The 25389-nt window shown below is 38.2% G+C and overlaps 1 protein-coding gene across 2 annotated transcripts in view; it reads left to right on the forward strand.

Moving 5' to 3' along the window:
• csmd3b (CUB and Sushi multiple domains 3b) overlaps window positions 1–25389 on the forward strand; it is a 246350-nt gene that overhangs the window by 59481 nt on the left and 161480 nt on the right. For both annotated transcript variants that reach the window (XM_056249475.1, XM_056249476.1), the window contains 3 exons: window positions 14676–14845; window positions 16949–17105; window positions 21947–22138. In XM_056249475.1, the coding sequence (XP_056105450.1) occupies window positions 14676–14845; window positions 16949–17105; window positions 21947–22138 (519 nt within the window). The remainder of the gene's footprint in view (window positions 1–14675; window positions 14846–16948; window positions 17106–21946; window positions 22139–25389) is intronic.

Consider the following 25389-nt stretch of genomic DNA (forward strand, 5'->3'; position numbering starts at 1 on the left):
ATTTATAATATTTAAAATAAATGAAAATTAAATCCATGAAATGATGGGTTTCCATGAAAGGTTATATAAGTGAAGCGCCTGACAGAACCCTTTGAGCTTTAATATAAAACCTTTTCTTCTAAGAGTCTAAAGCCTTATTCGGACGGTAATTGTTTCTCATGGGGTCGTAAAGTATTTTCAACATTTACAGTGGCTAGTAGGTGATTTTATTGCCATCCGAATCCAGAATGTCAGTGTTTTCCTTCCACAACCCACGTAAAAATCCCACACCAAGGTCGTGTGGTCATTTAATTGCCATCCGAATCCACATCACTGAGTTTACAAGAAGAGATCTCTTCAAAATTCACTGTTTAAATCCTTTTTGACCACCGCCGAGCACCACACGATAACTGTTGTGCTTCAAAGATTTACACTTTTATTACTGAAATACTGGAAATTATTTAAAAGAACAATATTTGATCACCGCTCCATCTCAGCGGTTGGGAACTGTTAAGAACAAAAAGGAGAAAGAGAACAAAGCACGTAAACATTTAAACGGGCCATTATTGTGGCAGCGATATAAGCAATACAATTGTAAATTATGTATTATATACAACGACCGTATACATTAAAAATATAAACCAGTCCGCTTTATGTTTACCTCTTGTAAATAAGAGGCAGCATTAACTTATTTCCGCTAATTTCTATATTTTTTTTAAATGACATCCATCGTTTTGAGATATCGTGTCAAGCTTCCTATTTTTAAACAAGAGATTTAAATAATTAAACAAATAAATAGGACATTATTTTCCTAAATTAAGTATGAATTTATTATTATTATTCCAAGCATATGACATTTTATTTACAGCCGACGATCATGCAACGTGAACAGCGAGTTCCCGGGTTCGTAGGATCACAAAACTCGCTCCTTCACTGTGAATAAATCGCCATCCGAATGCATGGGTTTTATCACTGAGGCCGGCGCCATGCAAATTTATTATTACAGACGTCCACATGAGAAACAACTACCGTCCGAATAGGGCTTAATTCTTTGTTTTAAAGTTCTGTGAAGATTATAACGAGCTTATTCAACATTAGGACTCTGATATGCAGTATATTATGCATATGGCTGAAATGGACAGATATTGGTTATGCCTGATGTTGGATGAGATATGATGGCAGATGGGGGATGTGTGTGTGGGGTTGATGATGGATCTGGGCATAAGATGTGCTAGTGAAATGGGTGGGAAAAGGTCTCAGCGCCTCTATTATTCTATAGTTTTATATAGTACTGTATTATGAACACATGAGTAGCTCAACCCAAACACACTGTTTATACCTCATAAAAATAGCACTCTAGAATGTGTCAGATTTGCATGCTGGTACAGTACATATTCATCACAGCCAAAGGCACAGATTGATAAATCAAGTTCTGAGGGGAGTTGTGGCCCAGTCACATGACTCCCAGTATATGATGACATGCTTTATGAATGTATAATCGTCTTATCAATTATTCATTGCGAAACCATCCCTCATATCATTCGCGATTCATAATGTATTCTAAAGTTTAATTGCAGCTGTGAAAAACTGTTCAATATGTTGATCCCCGTCGATCTAGCTGGCAAAACTTTCACGGCCGCCTCGTTTCCCACCATTTGTTCGTCTCTTTTTCGCTGTAGAGGAAGGCTTTATCATTAGCATAGATATTAAAACTGTATTTTTAAGGCTTCTTTGTTGCAAGCTATATCTTACAGGGCACGTCTTGTACATTTTTAATGCATTCGGCTTCAGTGCTTCTTTTGCAAATGCCATGGAGAGACATTAACCGAATCCTCATGATTAAAGCACTGCTGGAGTTTCTCATTTGGAAATGGACTTCAACATCTTGTTCCATCTCACTTATTAAAAAGTTTTTCCTTAATAGAATACGGTGCTAACGGTGATATTAATATATATATATATATTTATTCCCCAAATGGGCGATTGAAGATGCTCTTACATATCCAAACTCGAAATGTATCATTCATTCTTAATGTTATCTGTAATTCATCTCTGTGTGTTTTGCAAAGAGTGTGTATTGAGGCACGGTTTTCTTAAAAGAGTCAAAAGACAATTTGTGTTAAATAAGATAAAGGCAGCTGCATTTTGTCTAGAGAGAAGCTTATATTTCTGATGGAAAGAAACTCCTAAATCCTGTACAAATTGCACATTTGTAGGACAAAACACGATGCTTACTATGGCTAAAATTAGTTTAAGAAAGAAATATATTATTGAATTGATAATTGACACTTTTGATGTTTCAATTCAAAAGCCTGATAGATACAAAGGGTTTCAAAAGTCTGAGACCACATTTGAAACATGTTAGTCATAAAGTGGTACCGGTAGAAGTATTGAAAGAAAGGAAATACTGAATTTGATAAAAAAAATGGTCTACATCTTGTTATGGAGAACATGAAATTGTTCATATACTCTTGAGACTGAGAACAGTAGGACTATTCAGCAGGAAACAACAAACAATCAATGAGTGGTTTGGGAATGATGTTGCAGAGGAAACACTGTACATGGTTTTGTTCTGAACAAACTCTGCAGTCAGTTTTATATCGATGTCTTCCTGATGCTTCACCCAGCAGGGTTTTTAACTTTCTTACGATGTCTTTCAATGTCAGTTGTCTGTCTCCTCCCTCTCTCTTTTGTCTGTTCAACAACAGCCTCTTCCTCGTCCTCTTCCTCTTCCTCTCCTCTCTCTCTCTCTGCCGTCCACAGAGAGCTCAACTCTCCTCTAATCAGTGTAATTGGGTTACACTGCAGTTAGAGTGAACTTTAGGCCTATCAAGCTTATGGAAAATGTCAATATTGCTTCCTTTAATATTCTGTAATCTGCTGGCGGGATTGGGTGGCTGTGACATCCCTTTTGTGTCGGGCTCCCTGAGGGGTTTAGAATGGCAAAATCTCATCTCGTGCCGCATTAAGCAGTTTGCTTTTAATTTAGGAGTAAAAGGATAACAAAGGGATTTCCGCTGATTATCGTAGGGATAAAAATGTCTCTGCCAGCTTAATCCATTCTAGTGCTCCGTAAGGACAATAAGAGGAATAATGAGGAAAGCATCTATGACAAGATCTATCTATCCATCTATCCATCTATCCGTCTGTCTGTCTGTCTGTCTATCTATCTATTTATCTATCTATCTATTTATCTGTCTATCTGTCTATCTGTCTGTCTGTCTGTCTGTCTGTCTATCCATCTATCTATGTATCTGTCTGTCTGCCTGTGTGTGTGTGTGTGTGTGTCTGTCTATCTATCTATCTGAGGAATAATGAGGAAAGCATCTATGACAAGGTCTATCCATCTATCCATCTATCCATCTACCCATCTATCCATCTATCCGTCTGTCTATCTCTCTCTCTGTCTGTCTGTCTATTTATCTGTCTGTCTGTCTATTTATCTATCCATCTACCCATCTATCCGTCTGTCTGTCTGTCTATCTATCTATCTATCTATCTATTTATCTGTCTGTGTGTCTGTCTGTCTGTGTGTCTGTCTGTCTGCCTGTGTGTGTGTCTGTCTGTCTGTCTATCTATCTATCTGAGGCATAATGAGGAAAGCATGGATGACAAGTTCTATCTATCTGTGTCTGTCTGTCTATCTATCTATTTATCTCTGTCTATGTCTATGTCTGTCTATCTATCTATCTATCTATCTATCTATCTATCTATCTATCTATTTATCTGTCTGTCTGAGGAATAATGAGGAAAGCATGGAAGTTCTATCTATCTGTCTATCTGTCTGTCTCTATCTATCTATATATCTATCTATCTATCTATCTATCTATCTATCTATCTATCTATCTATTTATCTCTGTCTGTCTATATATCTATCTATTTATCTGTCTGTCTGTCTGAGGAATAATGAGGAAAGCATGGATGACAAGTTCTATCTATCTGTCTATCTATCTATCTGTCTGTCTGTCTGTCTGATTATCAGTCTATCTGTCTGCCTTTCTATCGTTCTTTCTGTCTGTCCATCCATCCATCTGTCCGTCCGTCTATTGTTCTCTCCATCATTTGCATAAGAAGATAAAAAGTGCCACTCCTGTTTGTGCTGTGGTGTGACCTTGCTACGTAATAAGTCCACCTTAGAAAAATGTGAGAAACACGAGTATTTATTCAGTGTGTGTGAGTAAGTGTGATTATATAAGCCCATTCAACTTGCTCTAAAGACACACACAGAGGCAAACCTCCTAAATGGTGTGTGAACAGCTGTGATGTGTTTGGAATTTAAATTGCGTTTCAGAATTCAGTTTACCTGATTATCTGTCAGGGAGGTTCGAGCGTCTGACCCACACAAACACTGCATTGCAGATTCATCAGTTTTGGTTTCCCTTCAGTTCTGTTTCCTGTGGTTCAGAAGGTCATATTCCATCATAAAGCAATTCCAGCAATGTTTCGCCTGCGTTGCTGCTGCATTTCAAATTGATTTGTTTTTCCCAAACACTCCAATTTCACATGTGTCCTTGTTTCCCGTGTTTACAAGAGAGTAGTAAGTATCGAAGTCCCCTGATGGAACGTCTAGTCACTTTCCACCTGTTTTTTACTGTTTACTTCAAGGATTAAGCTAGATTAACACAAACAGCAACCCTGTCCTAAGGGAAGAAAGTGAAAAGTGAAAGCAGGCTTTGCTGAACCCTGTACTAATGGATCATTTGCTGTGAAAACCATTTCTTAGACTGGCCGTCGAGTCTAGCATCCACACACAGCCAAATTACAAGGAAATTAAGCAATGTTGAACCCCATGATGCTTCGATGATGGTAAATGCCCAGATGAGTTTGAATACCGTCTTCCACTTGAGGCGGTCCGCTCACCTCTATCTTAGGAAAGAAATGGTAGCAAAATTGCCTCTCAGTAGGCACTGAGCTGTATCAATGAGTTCATTATGTTATTGTGCCAGATGACATGCTGTATGGAAATGCAGTTTATGATATACTAGGGCTTTTACTTTGCCTTTCATCATATCAGCCTTATATTGCAAACTAAGCTCCTGCTGAGGATGTGTGTGAGAGATTTTGTGAAGGTTTAAAGGCATGTTCTATTCAAGAGGTTTACAGCTAATACTTGTGGGTTTATCAGGCATGTGGATTTCAAGGCTAGTGGCTTCAGATTTAATAGTAATGCAAATGCATGGTGTTCATGTGAATACAGCTTTCCATAATTCATCATTCTTTCTCAGTTTGCACAGCTTCACTAACCTTTAATTTAGCACTTGTAGTTCAATCTAAAGTCATATTTTGTGATTAATCATTATGATGATTTAATCATTATGAAAATCATATTTGGTTAATAAATATTTCCTTCAATTTAGCTTGAAATATTTTTACAATTAGATGTGGGATTAGATCTCCTCATGTTTCTTATCTTGGCGATGATTTTAGCTTCTTTTATTCAATTGGGTGTGAAAATAAAAAAGAACTCTAAAGGTTTTTTTTCTCATGTTTGACCAGTCCCTACCTTACTAATTAGGCAAGGCAAGGCAAGGCAAGTTTATTTATATATCACATTTCATACACAATGGTAATTCAAAGTGCTTTACATAGAAGAAATTTAAAAAAAAATCAAAAGAAATAACAATAATTAAAACAGGTTAGAATAAATAAATTAAATAATCAAAACAAATAAGAATAATTAGGCCTATAACTTTTTTTTCTATTTTTATGGTGATAGCAAGGGTTGCAAAGTAGCCTACCATAAATTTGGCAATTAAATCATTTTTAAATTACATTTACTCATACCTGTCAACATTCCCGTTTTTCCCGGGTTTCTCCCGTCTTTTAGCCCTATGTCCCGGAAGCCTCCCGGTTTGTTATTTCTCCCGGGAAACTCACGTAATTTGCATTGCCCAAACTCTTTTATGAATACTCGGACCAATATGTTTGTCTAATGTTGACCAGTTGCCAGATCTTGTATTAAATGCATTATATTCACACAATCCACACACCATATACAATTTCAACCCGTTTGTCATCTCAACCTGGCAACCTATAACCTAGTTGCGCAGTCGCGGAGAGCTTAACCCGAAAGCAAGCACCACAACACCACCCCCCACCCCCCCGTCGCGCCGAACGGTCCCCGCACAAATCTCCTGGATTTTGAAAACCAAATGTTGACAGCTATGCATTTACTTAGTTTGCTAATTAGTTCAAATAAGGTAACAAAATCATTAAAAAATATATATACTTTAAAAGTTGGCTAGTTTATAGTCTATGGAAGATTTGTCACATTTCACAAGAGAAAGTGTTTCATATTCAGTCAAAAGTATCTTTTTTAACCTCATTGCCCAGTGCCCTAAATATGGGTGTGGCACAAATTTAAAAGTTTTGAAGTTTTGTTTCATTTCATTGGCAGTAATCATGTTCTATGATCAGACCCATCTCAAAAGTTAGTTAGCCAATTAATGTGGGTTTCAGTTTGCTCTTTTAGGCTATGTGTCCACCAAAGCGTTTTTTTTCCCCAAAGCTAGTGCATTTATCCAATTGTTTTCAATGGGAGGGCCGCATTTTTTAAAATGCCAGCAGTGTGACGAGCAGCTGAGCATCTATTCCACGCTGAACACTGAGCTCTCAGCATTTTTAACTAGTCACTGAGAGTTGGAGAATGTTTGAAAGAATGCAGCGCTAATCAGTGTCACATTTTACCCAGCCGTCCAATCACAGTGGCGGAGGGGCGGGACAAATACCACACTGACCAACCGTCACATTCTGCTTGTACAATGACAACACCAAAGAATCTCTTCATCCAAAACTAGTGCCAGAGCAATTACGTTACACTGTGTCGACATTTTTATATTCAGGAACAAGTATTTGCGCCCACAGCAAGGCATTTTTAAAAGAGCACTGGTGTTTTCAGCTGGCTAAAAACGCTTTGGTGGACACGTCCTTACCCTTGTGCTCTGCTATTTGTAACTTCAGCATCTTAATATTTAAGCTTGTGGCGGTCATTGCCCACAAGGCCATGGGCTGCAACATCAACTTCTGCCTCACTGAGCCTTCTGGACAAATTTCTTCTGTTTCCAAGCAAACCAAATAAGAGTCAGGCACGACTACACAGGCTGACAATAAATGCAAGCCAAACAACAATATCTGATAGTGGCGGACATTTGTATCTAGTGACTGTTGCCTGAACTCTCGTCCAGCGATTGAGCGGAGCCTGACCGTCAGAAGAAACAGATTGAAAGAGCTTCAGTGGCTTACGTGAGCACATCCAATCCTTTGTGTATACCTCACAAACAATGTTGTCACCAAAGAAAGTAAAGCCTGCAGTCTTTTTACCAGAAGCAGATCTTATCAGATTGGCCTTTTATGGCATCAGGCGACTGGCTTAAAGAAATCAGACAGCGATTCACCAGGCAAGAATCTTTTTACCACTGGATTAGCTTCACAACACTTGTTTGCAGCAGCCATTTAGTGTGCATACATTTGAACACTGCGTTTAAACCGTTTGGTTGATTGATGCATGCTTTGTTTATAGTCTACATGAGAATAGGATTAGTGTTAGCCTCCACAATGCACTTCATTCATCGTTAAATCGCTTTAAATGAGACCATTTTTCTGAATTACCACATTTATCTTTTTTGAGAGGATGTTACATTCATTTTTAGCAGCTGATTATTGCTTAGTGTGTATAAGAGAGTAATACCTGCAGATGCTACTGTTTGTTTGTAAAGATATATATTATATAAATAAATATTTTAGAATATTTGGAATATTTTTACTACTTTTTTCTGTGATGAAAGGTCTCCATTTCCAGCATCATTTCTCAGTAATTGTGCTAGTGTGTTTTTTAGGATTCTTTGAATGTAAAGATCAAAAGAACAGCATTTATTTGAAACAGGAATCCTTTGTAACTTTTAATTGAATGCATCCTTGCTGAATTAAAGTATCAAAAATGTATATATTTTTAAAAAGTATTTATTTATCAAACATCTATGACATCACTTAAACGGGTTTGTGGTTATCAGATGAATGATGCAAGGTCTTGCATTCAGTTTCTGAAGTAACATACTGTAATTGCAAACTGCATGTCTGTGTGTATCTCACTACATACTTTGAAGTCAACGCACGTTTTATTTGATTTGATTAAGTTGACCTGTACTGTACGACAATATTATCACTTCATTACTGGCACAGTGTAAGTTTCACCGCTAGAGGTCGCTTATTCAAAACAATAACAAAGACGTAGCTTGATGACGCTGTGATGCTGTTTAAATTGGATATTCTATTAACTTTTTACCTTTATTTTGCTCTGTCCCAACTTTTTTGGAGTGTGTAGCAGCCATCAAAATCAAAATGTGTTTATATTTAAGTTGGTCAGTGAAAACTTTGAAAATATTTTCTTTGTACGTTTGTCAGTTAAATAAAGGTTAAAGACAATTAACCAACCATACTTGATTTTATTGAATTTCACAAAATGCCCCAACTTTTCTGGATTTGGGGTTGTAACATTATTGTAGAGGTTTTTGGATATGTGAATGCAAACCTCTTACATAGCAGAATTGTAGTGCCTGTCTGATGTGTACAGGAGTGGCGTGCGGATGACGCCATAGATATCCATAATAAAGGCTAGATATCTTACGGCGGAGTCTCTATCGTCATCACCGGCGGCCATCTTGTCACAGGCAAGGCTCTGTGGTGCCTGATGTAAGATGAGTGATCAGCACGAACACAAATACTCTTATCTCAATGAAATCTTGACGGATTTACAAACGGTTTGGTTTCTTACAAACGTTATTAACATGGCTATAATTCTGGAGGATTATTTATTTATACACTTATTATTCATGAGTATGCAGTGTCATAACTACATCTCTGACGTTTATAACAAACCAAACCGTTTGAAAATCGGTAGAAAATTTGGGTAAGTTATGGTTATTTAAAAAGTACATGCACCATTAAAACACAATGTTACGAGTGAGCGAGCTGCCTGTGACAAGATGGCCGCCAGGTGCAGACGTCGACCTCCATTGGCCAGCAGCGCGGACGAGACATCTAGCCTTTATTATGGATATCTATGGATGACGCTGCCACGCTTGGCAACTGCCAATATCGTCCATGCCAGAATCCGTCACTAACTATTCCTTTCACAGATGTGTGTAATGTGTTAAGTATATCTAAAACCTGTGCTGTGTTTCAAAAAAATGGAAGAATTGGTACTTTCTAAAAGTTCCCCCATGACTAAAGTTCTGTGCCAGGGGCGAATCTAGGATTTCAGTCTTAGGGGCGATTCTCAGTCCCTGACCCGAGCATTAGCTGATCTTCAGATGAATAATCCTGGCTGTAAGTGTGAGAGGTCACACGTTTGAATCTCAATTGACTTTTGTTTCTTTTTTAATATAATTAATATGTCATGCATTTCAGTAGATAGTATATGAGAATGGAGTCTGTGACAGCTTCATGTCAAACATTGCCACTGTACGTTGCTCATGACCAGGTCCACCATTGACTGGGGAAGGATAAAACTTATTAGGGTCTGCGATTACCTTTTAAAAATCCTTCACATTTGCTAAGCAGTAACTATAGTAGGCTATGTGAGGTTTTTTCAATCCTTTCAATGGTTTAACAAAACGTTCAGGCTTGTTTAATTAAAGGGATAGTTCACTAGGGGTGGGGATCTCTAGGCACCTCACGATTGAGTTAGGATTCAGAGGGATGCGATGCAATGATAAAATGATTATTTATCTTTTTTTTCTATACAGGATTTCTTTATTCTTACTCTGTGGCTACTGGGAGCGGGAATCTTTAGACACCTAACAGTCCGATTCTGATTCTTGATCTAAATTTAGCATTATTATTATTTAATTAGTGTACTGACTTTAAATCATACATTCATTTGTATATTTTATTTAATTACTTACAAGTTTCATACATTGGATATACACTCACCGGCCACTTTATTAGGTACACCTGTCCAACTGCTCGTTAACACTTAATTTCTAAGCAGCCAATCACATGGCGGCAACTCAGTGCATTTAGGCATGTAGACATGGTCAAGACAATCTCCTGCAGTTCAAACCGAGCATCAGTATGGGGAAGAAAGGTGATTTGAGTGACTTTGAACGTGGCATGATTGTTGGTGCCAGAAGGGCTGGTCTGAGTATTTCAGAAACTGCTAATCTACTGGGATTTTCACGCACAACCATCTCTAGGGTTTACAGAGAATGGTCCGAAAAAGAAAAAACATCCAGTGAGCGGCAGTTCTGTGGGCGGAAATGCCTTGTTGATGCCAGAGGTCAGAGGAGAATGGCCAGACTGGTTCGAGCTGATAGAAGGGCAACAGTGACTGAAATAACCACTCGTTACAACCGAGGTATGCAGCAAAGCATTTGTGAAGCCACAACACGCACAACCTTGAGGCGGATGGGCTACAACAGCAGAAGACTCCACCGGGTACCACTCATCTCCACTACAAATAGGAAAAAGAGTCTACAATTTGCAAGAGCTCACCAAAATTGAACAGTTGAAGACTGGAAAAATGTTGCCTGGTCTGATGAGTCTCGATTTCTGTTGAGACATTCAGATGTTAGAGTCAGAATTTGGCGTAAACAGAATGAGAACATGGAACCATCATGCCTTGTTACCACTGTGCAGGCTGGTGGTGGTGGTGTAATGGTGTGGGGGATGTTTTCCTGGCACACTTTAGGCCCCTTAGTGCCAATTGGGCATCGTTTAAATGCCACGGCCTACCTGAGCATTGTTTCTGACCATGTCCATCCCTTTATGGCCACCATGTACCCATCCTCTGATGGCTACTTCCACCATGTCACAAAGCTCTAATCATTTCAAATTGGTTTCTTGAACATGACAATGAGTTCACTGTACTAAAATGGCCTCCACAGTCACCAGATCTCAACCCAATAGAGCATCTTTGGGATGTGGTGGAACGGGAGATTCGCATCATGGATGTGCAGCCGACAAATCTGCGGCAACTGTGTGATGCCATCATGTCAATATGGACCAAACTCCCTGAGGAATGCTTCCAGCACCTTGTTGAATCTATGCCACGAAGAATTGAGGCAGTTCTGAAGGCAAAAGGGGGTCCAACCCGTTACTAGCATGGGGTACCTAATAAAGTGGCCGGTGAGTGTATAGGCCTAATGAATTCCAAACAATATAAAGGATGCCTTCATAGAGCATTTTGAGGGGAAAATGCTGAAATACCAGCAAGCGAGATTGCACATTGTAAGTGTAACATTAAGCAAAGCTCACGTTTCCCTCAGTGGTTCATGTAGGTTGTCTACAAACCAGAAGGTTGGTGGTTCAATCCCTGGTTCCACCTGACCAAGTATCGAGGTGTCCATGAGCAAGACACCTAACCCCAGCTACTCCCGGCGAGCTGGATGGCGCCTTGTATGGCTGACACCGCCGTCGGTGTATGAATGAATGAGTGAGTGAATGGGTGAATGTGAGGCAAAATGTAAAGCGCTTCGGTGGCCATTGGGTCTGTGAAAGCGCTATATAAATGCAGTCCATTTACCATTTACCATTTGTAATTTGCTTCAACCTTTTCAAACTAAATAGAAGATTATCTTATGGAAGGTCGAGGTTTTTTTTGTGTGTTGGAATGTAAGCGAGCAGAATACGGCTGTGTCTAGAGCGCATCTGCGGTTAAAAATGAAACTCAGTTTCAGAATCGTTGAAGAGAGAATCACGATGCATGAGAGAATAGACTTTTTCTCCCACCCTATAGTTCCCTAAATTTTTTTTTAAATTCTCATGCTCGACCAAACCTGACTTGCTTTCCTCTGTGAAACTCAAAAGAAGATATTTTGAAGAATATACCATTCTGGTTACCATTAGCTTCCATTGAATAGACAACAATTAAATAGAGGGGTGAATTCAGGGTGATTGGGAAACTTTTTGCCATTGAGATGACTTGAATTCTCCCTGAATTCACTCCTAAATACTGAGACATTTTTGTTTTCATTTTTGGGTACACTATCCCTTTAATTAAAAAAGACCCTAAAAACTAAAACTCTTTTTATTGCTATGAGAAAGGGAGATATAACCTCACATAGGTTACTATAGTCACTTCTCAGCAAACGTGAAGGGTGATGACAGCTGATTTAATCGCAGACCCTAAATAAGTTCTAGAAATGTCTATGGTCTGCACAGGCATCAAACCTCTCAGTGTCTCCCAGTCCTGAAGTGCTGCTTCCCTCGATCCGATCTCATGACTTCCCGACATCACTTAATAAGCTCTGGCATCTGACGTGACTCTCAAAGAAACTCCCAGAAAATCCCATAATTCTTTTAACATACTTCCTTCCGCACTGAAAGTAACATTTTGAAGCACCCCGCTTTTCCAAACGCAAGGGTCAGTTTCAGCGGCCTGTCAGACCAGATCAGGTTGTGTGAATGAAGCAGGACAAGATCAATCTCTCAGAGTAGAAACTACTGTATGCGAACATCAGTTCTGACAGGAGCACTCGGAATCCCAAAATTGATATTTTATCTCAAGCATGAACAAAACATATGTTAGTATGTGTATGTAAGGGTGGATTTTCTGCAGGTGTTCAGGCTGCAAGACTGCCGAATGACTAAAGAAACATTATTAGCAAGATGGTAGAAAACTGTACATTTCTTTTCTATTCCACCCACTGCCACTTATACCAACGACGGAAATAAGCGCAGTTACAATAGCTTAATATGTGGGAGAGCGTTGCAATAGAGAGTGACAGTATTGTATTGCAATAGGTAGCACATAAAAGTCAATACCAAATCAAAACTATGTAGCACATTAGTTGTAATTGAAAAGGTTTAATGACAAAATATTGTTATGGTTACACTTAAAAGAGTTACAAAATAGATGTATGAGATGATGATAACTTATACCAATAATCTTACCCAGCATGTAAAATATTACCAGAGAGAGAGAGAGAGAAAGAAAAGAGGAGGCAAAGGGAGAGAGCCCCAAGAAAGGGAGAGAGCCAGAGCATAAAAAGAGCAGAGCATTAAAAGAGACTTTTATCCTCTTTTATCCTTTCCCTGACCATGTGACTAAAACCCAAATGTGGGACATTCAAACTGACCAATCAGATAATTACACTTCCCCCATTGTTTAAAGGTGTGACAATTCATAGACCCCCAAAGTACACAAATCTTGGCTTAAAGGCCTTGATCACTATCAGCCCCTCTGTGTCTTTGGTAGACTTGTAGTCAAGGCCGCCTAAACCGAGACCAAGACACTACCAAAACCATAGGGTTTCGAGACCAAGTCAAGACCAAGACCAAGACAGACCAAGTCAAGACCAAGACTGAGACCAAGACAGACCAAGTCAAGACCAAGACCAAGACCAAGACAGACCAAGTCAAGACCAAGACTGAGACCAAGTCGAGACCGGAGGGGAAAAAAACAGACTAGTGTTGATGAAGCTAAGCAATAACTTGTAAGATTTTGTTTTGCATTGCCTGCTTATCTCTGCCGATTTTGAAATGAATCCATTCTGCAACTTTTAAATAGATAATAATTTTTTTAAAAACGAAATTATAAGCTTAAGTGCAGGATCCGAAAGTTGGTCGTTTTGTCGCTATGGTTACACACACAAATATCGATTGCGGATATCGTCGTGGATATTGTAGTATTTTATTGCTAAATAAAACCACTATGGCGTTCTTAGACAGCGAGACCTAGACAAGACCAAGAGGTCCGAGACCAAGACAAGACCGACCAAAGACCGTCAAGGCCGTGACAAGACCGAGACCACGTAAAAGTGGTCTCGAGACATACATCACTAGTCTTTGGGAACTCCAAATGGTCCTTGGGGTTGAAAGAAGGGGTGGAACACAGTAAAGCATATGTCTTTGTTAATTTCTAATGTCTTGGATTTTTTTTCAATCCTACATGTATATAAGGCAACAAAGCGCCGCTGAGAACTTCTTTCTGTTACTCTATGGTCTCTTATACAGCCTAACTAATAGAGATTGCAGGCTGGTCAGTTGTGAACCTCATTAGGTCAGTCACATTTAAACTTTCCCCCCCTGAACTGAAGGACATATGGGAGAAGCGAGAACTCTCGCCCAGTGTAAATTCACATCATGTCCTGGGCTGACTCACAGAGGGGGGGTGTATGTAGGTAATTTACTAAATGGAGGCAGTAACAGCGATGATTTATTCAAAATATGACACTGGTAATATCGTCATAACATGGACCAGCGTGAAGGGAAACGGCGAGGGGACGTTAAATAAATCAGCCAGGCTGTGTTGCTTTATGTTGGTCTTTCTCTTGCACCAGAATACATGATGGATATTAATACGCCTGTTTTTACTGTCTGTTGTTCCATTAAATCCACATTTGATGGTTATTGTTCGGAGTTCATCCTATGTCCCCTAACAACAAAGAATTTTTAAAAATTTAAGCAACGAATGGCGCGACTCAGCTCTGTCGTTTTCACTCTCCAGCCCCGCCGTCACACGAGCACCGCAGACTCGTGCTGTCCAGACCAATCATTCTGAAAATGCCAGATCTGTATTAATGCACGTTGAGCTTTTACGGCAGCAGTGTGTCCATGTGGTGTGCTTGAGAGCTCGTTGCAAAATGTTAACTCAATATCTTTATATAATAATAGTAGTTGACGTTTTGATTACTAGCTTTGTGCTTGTGTTACTCCATTTTTCCCCAATGTTGCATGATTTTATTTCCCATCTCTAGCGGAGTGCGGCTCATCTGTCATCAACAATGAAGGGATTCTGCTGTCACCGAATTACCCCATGAACTACGAGAACAACCACGAGTGCATTTACAGCATACAGGTGCAGGCTGGGAAAGGAATCAATATTTCGGCTAGAACCTTCCATCTGGCCCAGGGTGACATTCTGAAGGTAATTCAACACAGTTACAGTGCTGCAAAAAACAGGAGTGTCATGCAACTCTTTTTTGGCAGCGGCTGTTTACACTTAGTGCAAATAGCGATATTTGTTATTTACACTGCACTCTAAACAATGCTGGGTTGTTTTAACCCAAATTTGGGTCAAATATGGACAAACCTAAATGTTGGGTTATAAATGTCATTTCAAATTTTCAACTTTCACTTTCAACTGTAAATTTTTTAATTGCATTTTTAACCCAACATTTGGGTTTGTCCATATTTGACCCAAATTTGGGTTGAAACAACCCAGCATTTTTCAGAGTGTTAGTGCAACTTAGGCTATTGTGTAAATAGTTGTTAGATGCTATTTATACTTAGTGCAAATAGTGGCAGATATTATTTGTTAGTTATTTATTATTATCATTATTATTTGTTATTCCTTAATTTTTTTAGTGTATTATAAAACATTATGCAATAATAAAAACATATTCAGTGTATTTGATTGTATTTACTTAAAACCCTCCTCTACCCCTAAGCCTACCCGATAAACACTTCATGCACACTATTAAATACTTGTTAGGCAATTTATTTGCACTTTTCTAATATTTTCTTGCATTTTTTTTTTTTTAATGAAAAAATTATGTTGATGTAATAGGAAAAGGGAGAAGAAAGTTTGGAAAATGGTGGTGTCACAGTTGTGTTTTGTTTAGTTTATTTTCATTGGACTTGTCTGCCTGTCATCACATGTCATGTGTCATCTTCATTGTCATCATCAGTGTGACATCATCACCATCGTGTATAGTGTGTTTTGCTGCCTGTTCATGCTATAATTTATATTATTACCATTAATCCCTACCATTTTGATAGACAGGGTAAGACATTACCAAAAGCTAAAATAAATCAATTAAATTTAGTCAGCCTTATAACTTACTTTGTATAGAACACAAAAGGTAAAGCTTTGAAGAATATCTCTGCCATTATTTTGCATTATAATAAAAGTGAATGTTGACTGGGCTGGTCAAACATTCAAAAAATATGCTAAATCACCATTAAAATATCACTTACAGCTTGTGGTACCCTATATTTCAAGTCTACTTAAACAGATCAAAATTTAAGTTATTAATCACTGATGATCTTCCACTCCAGTGAGCTGTTAACCATAACAACGGGATCATTGAGTCAGTGAAATGAACTCTGGATCATTATGATTTCTGAACTTTATATTACATTTAAATGTATGCATTGTGCAGACGCTTTTATCAGAAGCAAATTACAGAGAACGCCCAATGATAGCTATAGGCTGGGGGGGGGAAACTAATTCTGTTTCAGTCTGTTCCTCACACAAAGATGGTTTCAGAAGACTGGAAATGTTGTGCGTGTCATATGGATCACTTTAACTGGTCCTTTAAACTAAAATCCTCATGTACTTTCATTATATTGTAAGAAGTGGATAGGGTACATTTATGTTCCACTGAAGAAAGTCAGTTAGCCATTTGTTTAGTGTGAAAAGGGACTTCTTGATGTTTTTTGTTGTTGTTTTTTTTACTTAAAAAAGTAAAAATTGTACTTGACAATCTGTTTAAATGGTCATATTCATTAACATCACTTAGATTTTTATTCCTCCTTTTTTTTTTTTTTTTTATCTCTCTGAGTAGTGGCAAAAAGTGATGTCCGATATTTGTTTTTGATGACCCTAAAAGTTCAATCAAACCATCAGAGTATGAGGAAAATATTTTATATTGTCTAAATATTGTAAATATGAGGGAAGAACTTGGTTAAGGTATTGATCTGACAAAAAAAGGCAAACTACAGCTACAAGTTTTATTTTACCATGCAAAAAAAACATGCATAGAAAACATATTTTATTTCTATAGCGCTTTATACAATACAGATTGTTTCAAAGTAGCTTTATTATGTGACTAAGAGAGGGTACTGCAGATATTGATGTGCACATTCAGATAAACGGAGAGAAAGAATCGTATATGATTATCTTAGACAGACTGTTCAAACGATATTGTCGGGCTATATATACCACAAAACAAATGAGGTGGGTTTTTCTTTTGATCTTGCTCTTGCTCTTGCTTTATGATCTACATTTAATCTTTCTGCCTCCCAGATCTATGATGGTAAAGACAACGGCGCTCACATGCTGGGAGCCTTCACTGGTTCGTCTATGCTGGGTCTGACCCTCATCAGCACCTCCAATCACCTGTGGCTGGAGTTCTACAGCGATGCCGAGGCCACTGGAGAAGGCTTCAAACTGGTTTATTCCAGTAAGTTATTACACTGGCCCTATACCCTGCACACACTTCTGCACCTTAGTAATAAAGACAGGCTAATCACACCAAATAAAGTGCCTGTTTTAATAAAGAGTGCCTGTCTTGTAAGGGTCATTCACATTGCAGGCGAGTGACAGGAAGAAAGCAGCAGATGGAATGTAATTGCTTTATTTTGTCGATATTTTATATCAACATATCTTGCATAATGCCACATTGGCCATTAGTGAGCCACTTTGTTTTTCTTGTTGAGTGTGAGTAAAACATTTAAGACTTAGTGGAAGAGTATTTATTGTATGTATTTATCCGAGCCAACGTTTCCCAAACTGCTGCATAGTTCTGTCCTGTCGAGCCATAAATTCCAAATAATGGTACATTGATGGATGAATTTGTCTTTAATTGCAGTTTATGTGTTTTTTTTCTGTTTTTTTTTTTCTATGGACTGTGAGCAATGTGCGGTATTTTGATGTTTGGCCTTGTTTTAAAGTTTTCTTCTCTTGAAAGCATTTGTGTTTCAGTGTATTGCCTGATGCAATACTTCAGTATGTGTGCAGTTGTCATATCTCATAGAAAAAAAGGTTCAATGTGGTTCAATATAGGTTTTTGACTCAATTTTAAAGAACACTTATGTCAGAATGGTTCTATATACGGAGAAATGTCTTAAATGATTGCTTTTTCTAGTGATATAAAGTATGTTTACGAGCTGTTTAATTCATCAAATTGAATCAAAATAAAAAAGCATTACCTAAATCTATAAAAATCCTCCTAATACGATATATATGAATCACCCGACGAAACCCTTTAATGTTCTATATCCACCTTATTACTCACGACCTTACTGCGTTTTGAATTATGGGTGGCACTTCCGGTTTGGGGAACTTCCATTCAAAAAGGCTGAAACGAATCATTTTAAATCATAAGGTTGCCCTACAAATAAAGCGGATCAGTCAATTTTCCTTCATGATTTATTTTCAGACGTATTGAGAATAACGTTATACTTGGTATTTTAACGTGACATGTTATAACAAGAATATGGTATACAAGTCGCCTACTTTCTTTTCCTCGTGATGATTTTCTTTTTTTCCTTTGCAATCCGCTGTAAAAGTATGAAAAAGGACAACATATACGGCACATTTGTGGTCTGTTCTCCCGAATTTAATTTACGACATTCCATTAATAATTTACTGGAATGCACGAAGAATCTCTCGTTATTCTCCTCAAATCCTCACGTCTCTTTCCAGGTTTGTTTTCACAGGTAAATGCAATTTATAATCTGTCAAAATGACGGAAATCACTTTGATATAGTATCACGTAATGCTGAAGTTAATGGACATTTTGTTATACAAAACAGATATATTTGCCTACTACTGTGATATTTAACCAAAGACTCGTGCTTTTGGGGCTATTTTTGGTCTGTTGAAAGTACCTCGTTGATTCTTTTAAACTTTTAAATTTCATTTTAATGTTCGATGGTTGAAGGGTGAGTCGATTAATGTCATCTCATCGTGACACTTTTTTAACGTATTGCGTTCATAGAGCGAGCCTTTCCATGATTGTTTACAGCTTAACGGAAGTTGCACCCATAATTCGTGGGAATAAGGTGGATCATAGAACCTTTTCTTATGAGTGTAGGTTTGGTTTAAACATTTGTAGAGATATTTTAAACTATATAGATGAATAATAGATTATTTGCTGTAACTGATCAGTTGTTGTTTAGGATTATTTAGATAACTTTATATGTAGTATTTGTCAACTACATTTTGTATAATTATATTGTACAGTCTTCTACATACAGCAATGTCTAGAAATGTAAAGTTCCACAAACTGCTCCTTCTCAGTGTTGCTTCTTCTTGGTGCCGCTGCTATTTTCTGTCATTTTGAAGCATAAACAAGGCTTTAAAGGGATAGTTCACTTTGAAATAAATTTTTGGTATGTTTTAGCTTACCTCAAGGGCATCCAAGATGTAGGTGTCTTTGTGTCCACAGTATTTTCAATTTTGATATTTTCAGGTCAAACCGTTCTTGTCTGTCAGTCATATAATGCAGGTCTATGGTCACCACCTCAAAGAGCATGCACAGAGAAGTCCAAATTAAACATGATTTAATGACTCGTAAATGTAAGTACACATTGATGGCCTAAGACACGAAACGAGCGGTTTGTGTGAGAAAACGAACAGTATTTATATCGTTTTTACCTCTTGTAAACACAGCCACGTCCAAGTGATCTGAGGGCGCCGGCGCTTCGGTCTGCGCAAGCGCCGGAAGTGATCTCTCACGCGTGTACGTCACTCATTGTTTACACAGAACAGAGATTGTAGGTAAGACGGCTAATTAAAAGGGTACTAATTTGCGCTTATCCGGGATGTTTAAACCGTCGTAAAAGAAAACAGTTCCAAAAACATAAAAAATAAAACAATTGTATGAGTGACGTACACGCGCGAGAGATCACTTGGACGTGGCTGTGTTTACAAGAGGTAAAAACGATATAAATACTGTTCGTTTTCTCACACAAACCACTCGTTTCGTGTCTTAGGCCATCAATGTGTACTTACATTTACGAGTCATTAAATCATGTTTAATTTGGACTTCTCTGTGCATGCTCTTTGAGGTGGTGACCATAGATAGACCTGCATTATATGACTGACAGACAAGAACGGTTTGACCTAAAAATATCCAAATTGAAAATATTCTGGACACAAAGACACCTACATCTTGGATGCCCTTGAGGTTAGCTAAAACATATCAAAAATTAATTTCAAAGTGAACGATCCCTTTAATTGGCAATACTATCAATAATTCATCAACTGAAGGAGAATACTTTCATTCTGCAAATGAAAAGATGCATGACATATATAGTTCAGTCAGGAAACTCTGATTGGTTCTTAATGCAACCTAATGACATCATTACCATGGCTCGAGCTGCTTAACTTTTAAATAGTTGCTTCTGTGTTTGCAGCACTCTCCACCTTGCCCAGCTCCACCTGTACAGATTTGCTATGGGTATTTCCATGTTATATGTGTAGCGGCAGCTTGTCTTTCTTGTTCATAGCAGCATGTCTGTGGTTGTATTGGCAGTAGCAAGTCTCCAAACTTGCAATTCCAACAGATTTGGCTTCCTTACAACTCAAAAACCAATAGATAAGAAAAGCTGTTTTACACAGGAAAGACATAACAAAAGCATGAGAACCTCTGAAACAATCAGCTCAAAGGGATTATCAGGAAGTGGACCAGGAGAAACATGACTGTGTCTCCACTGACCTTGGCTTTGTTGGCCCAGAGCCAGAGTTGCGCAGGCACTTGGTCTGAATTTGGTGCGCTTTAATGCTATTGTGCTCCCAGTGTGGGATTCAACAAGGTTTAGTTCCACTGGGGGGTAAAGTATTAACCTGCTGGTGGGCTATCTCATTTGAAATCGACTAAATCCCGGTCTGTCTACGACTCCATTTCCCCTGAAGGATTAGCCATTTGAGTGTATAATAAAGGTCAGAGAGAGCCAGAGAAGCCAGGCCACCTCCTACTCACTAGATGTTGAAATAGAGACCTGTTCAGGACAGGGTGGTGAATGTAGCTGATTAAAATAGCATTGTTTATTTGGTTGAGTCCTAATCTCAACCCAAGCGTGCTGTGAAGCTGCGACCTGTAATCAACTAGCAATCAAGGCCGGGTGTCAGATTTTAGTGAAGTTGTTGCCTCCACCTGCAGTTGTTGTGTTTATCTGTACTTAACAACTTGCAGCTTAATGACGGGCCGCTGATAAGCTATACACGTCCCCTGTGTGGTCTTCTTTAGAGACCTATTATTTTTGAGAGTGCTAAACCACTGACAGACTTTGGTGGAAACACTTTAATAACTCTTTAATAACAAGGTTGATCGTAATTTTTTTCGCATTGCAGAGTTGAAATGTGGAAATTGATAAATGTTATTGAGTTAAAAAGCATTATATAATGTTTGACTTATCATTATATATACATTTTGTTAGTTGGAAAGTCATGTAACTTTGATTCATACTGTAAAATTCCATATACAGGACCCTCCATAAATGTTTGACAAAAAAAAAGTGTATATCAAACTTGCCTTGTTTTTAAAAGTAGCACTAACACACTTTTTATGTTGTGTGTTATAATTTTTTTAATTCGCTTTTCAATTCATATGCCATTGAAAATGTAACGTGACCTATTTGTCTGCATACTTTTTGGGGCCACTGTATATTTATATTTGCATGCATATATAATTATAACACTTATTAATAAAGATTGGTATAAAATAAAACTTTGAAAAATCAGTACTTAATTAAAGGTCTCTGATATACTGAGTGAGCTGCCATTTGTTTTCGGCTATTCCTGAGTACTGGCTGTATAATGATAATGAGTCATAGCTACACAATTAATAACAGGATGTGTCACACAGTGAGTGGGTCTGTGCTTTGGTTCTGATTATGGCTCCAAATTAACCAAGCACTTAATCTTAATTGTTCTGCCTGCTTAGCAAGGGACCGTCTCTGCCTACCAGCCCAGTAGGATCTTAACTTCAAATTGTTGCTGTTAATGATCACATTAATGGCAAACTTTTACAGCTGTGCCACAGAGCAGCATGAAAATACCAGGCGAAGGAAGATTTCTGCAATATTCACTATAATGACCTCATAAAGCTCATAATGTTCTCAATCATATTCCGAATCCAGTCTTACTGAACTTATCATAGGTTTCGTCATTTATGACAGATTTATGCAGGGATATGGTCTAAAAAGTACAATAAAAGCACTCATCTTAAGAAAATATTGACATTTCTTGATGAATCAGCCATCGTCACTTGAATCTAACAGTCATAATGTCTTTCAGGTTTTGAGCTCTCTCACTGTGAGGACCCTGGGGTGCCCCAGTTTGGCTTCAAGGTCAACGACCAGGGCCACTTCTCTGGAAGCACCATCACCTACAAGTGTGACCCCGGATACACTCTCCACGGCAGCGGCGTGCTCAAATGCATGACGGGAGAGAGGCGGGCCTGGGATAATTCTCTTCCTTCCTGCATCGGTAAGACTGTTCAGCAGTTCAAACTGTGTAGAAAGGATGTGCAGTAGATTATTAGTGTACTTTGAAGCAGGGTCGAAAGTCACAGAACGAGTATGGTCTTCAAAGGTTAAAGGGGTCATATAATGCCATTTTTGTACAAGCTAGTATGATTCTTTAGGGTCTAAATTAAAAGTTTGTAATATACTTAAATTAAAAATTCTCATTAGTATTGTAAGAAAACACTTGTTTTACCTGGTCAAAAACAGCTCTGTTTTCAGCACGCCGTTTCAGTGCATATGACTTTAAATGATAATGAGCTTTGCTCACCCCGCCTCTCTGTTCTGTGTACACCGTTTGTAACACAATAACACAATAACCATAACGCGTTGTTCAGTATAAACGTGGGATTATGAATTATATTGAGAACGTCGTACATAGAAAACATGCCGAAATGTACCCTGAGTGTAAACCTTAGACACATTCATTGTGAAGCGTGCAGCTAGCGATTTGCAAAGATTAATATAAATATTAATATAAAGTTTAATAAAACGTTACACTCACTTCAGTTGTTCTAGAGGTTCAGCAGGAACACGAATAGCTGGTACCGATCCTTTTTCATGAGCAGCTTCTTAGCAAAACCAGCTCATACTGATCCTCGTTTATAAAGCAGTCTGGTGTGTGAAATGATTCGCGCAAACATGAGAGTATTGACGTTGCTCGTGGGGAATATTCCCTTCGAAAACAAACTCAGCCACTGCGTCTTCAGCGGTTCGGATTTAGGAACATTAAAATGACTGCTGTGTTCGTTATTACACCCAAGAACAGAACACCACAATCGCTTAGACGCCATTCTGCTCATAGACAGTGCTCCAGCATATCAACAATGAGCGCGCCGGTCCGCGTAGACTATGATTGACAGCTCCCTCACGAGCGAAGGCGGGTCTGTGTTGAAACGCTGCTGTCATTCAACAATCGTGGGAGGGGCGTGCGAGCTTGTGACGTCACAGGCTCGAACGGCTCGATTTGAGGCAGGGGAAAACATATAAGGAGATTAAAACAAAAACACTGGATGGATTTTTATAATTTTATGATGGTTTTGTACAGGCACTGCCAACACACATTTCAGTACAATCAACTTGTAAAAGTGCATGTACCATTATATGACCCCTTTAAGTATGTAGTTTCTGCGACACTAGTGGAATTACAAATATAAAGCATATTTTCAAACAACCTTGCAAATGCGTGCACCTGTCAAAGTTTTGGACCCGAACTCGCTCGGACCTCGGGTTTTCTGATCCTAATGGAGCCGTGAAGACCTCAACAGGTAACAGTAGGCCACTTTCAATACTTTCAAGGTCCATCATATTCTATACTTTTAGCTGTGTTGCTGTGTGTCATGATATGCTCTGTTTAGAGTGAATGCGGGCGTCTGTGTCTGTAGGTTGTTGCTGTGAGACCCTTTGAAATCACGTTTCAGGCGTGGGGGGGGGGGGGGGGTTATTGTCTCCCTTGGTTGAAATAAAACAACTTTTTGAGGCACATCAAAGTAAACATTATAAACTGGTATATTTGTCTTACTGAACAGGTGCATGATGATGCTGTATGGTATTGAAGCGACCATTGTTGTGTGTTTCATCACAATGCCCGCTTTGAAGTGTTCATGTTTAATATTTTTTGGCTTTCACTCCTGTACCCGTAGCTGAATGTAACGCGTCAGTCATGGTCCCACAGCTCCGCCTGCTACAGTAGCCACGCCCCCAAACTCATGCTATTGGTTGAGCTGGAAAGAGATTGACAGATCTGAGCAAAACGCTCTCAATGTTTTGATGGTGCCTGGGCGGCTCGATGCTTACACTTTTGAGGGAGATAAACCCATTAATGGCATACTAACAGCAGTCAACAATACACTGGGTTAAGAGAATGTTTTTTAACATAAAAAATCTTACATGCTTCACCTTTAAATTCTCTAAGCTTTGACTTTGATTTCATGAATCTTGTATGATAAAAAGCCTTTCACAGTCAATAAATATAGAGGCCTTATAATTCCACAGAAAGTATTTCAAGTGATTTCTTTGTAAAGCACTGCTATTTGTATGCTAGTAGTCTGATAAAGCCACAACAAAATACATATTTGATGTTTTACAATGGACGTGGCTTGCTGGGCAGTGCCTGCTGTGTTCAGACAAACTGAGTTTGAATCGGACTTTCACATTTTCTAAATCCACCCTTTGCTTTCTTCCCTCTAATCCAACTCTTTTCAGTGACCTTGATCACCCTATCTGGGTTTATTTTGCGATGTTTTTTGTTGTTATGTTATGTTATGTTATGTTATGGTAGAGTATGGTATGGTATGGTATATGTTATGTTATGTTATGTTATGTTATGTTGTGTTATATCTTATGTTATGTTGTGTTGTGTTGTGGTATGGTATAGTATGTTGTGTTATATGTTATGTTGTGCTGTGTTATGGTATGGTATATGTTATGTTATGTAATTGTATGGTATGGTGTGGTATGTTATATGTTATGTTATGGTATGGTATGGTATGGTATGGTGTGGTATGTTATATGTTATGTTATGTTATGTAATTGTATGGTATGGTGTGGTATGTTATATGTTATGGTATGGTATGGTGTGGTATGTTATATGTTATGTTATGTTATGTTATGGTATGGTATGGTGTGGTATGTTATATGTTATGTTATGTTATGGTATGGTATATGTTATGTTATGTAATGGTATGTTATGTTATGTTATGTTATGTTATGTTATGTTATGTTATGTTATGTTATGTTATGCTATCCTATCCTATCCCATGAACAATGCACAAAAATGTAATGTAATGATTTTAATGTAATGATTTGAAAGATTTCGTAAAGGGAAAAATAATAAGCTGTTAATTTAGGTTACCAAACTGTGAACCTCTTTTCAAATATCTTTTATTAAAGTTTTTATTAAAGTTCATATTATCCTTAATAACAATAATCTAATATCCAGCATGAATATTCTAGTACTAATATAGACTAATACCACCATGTATGTGGCCATGAATTTAATAACGCCTTTAGCACTATAAGTTGCGTACATGCAAAAACGAGTGTGCATCGAATTGTTACAAATGGATCATTGTTAACAGTGCAATGTATTAGTCCATCCATTCACAACCAGAGCTTAATGTAGCATTACATATATGTGGGAGATGCAGAAGTTTCCAGGTTGTTCCAGGTCATATCCTTTCGCTGATGTTCTTCCTGGAGGAAAGGGGGGCAAAG

The sequence above is a fragment of the Rhinichthys klamathensis genome, unplaced genomic scaffold (genome assembly GCF_029890125.1).
Source record: "Rhinichthys klamathensis goyatoka isolate OS25496 unplaced genomic scaffold, OSU_Roscu_1.1 h1tg000060l_1, whole genome shotgun sequence".
Taxonomy (NCBI): domain Eukaryota; kingdom Metazoa; phylum Chordata; class Actinopteri; order Cypriniformes; family Leuciscidae; genus Rhinichthys; species Rhinichthys klamathensis.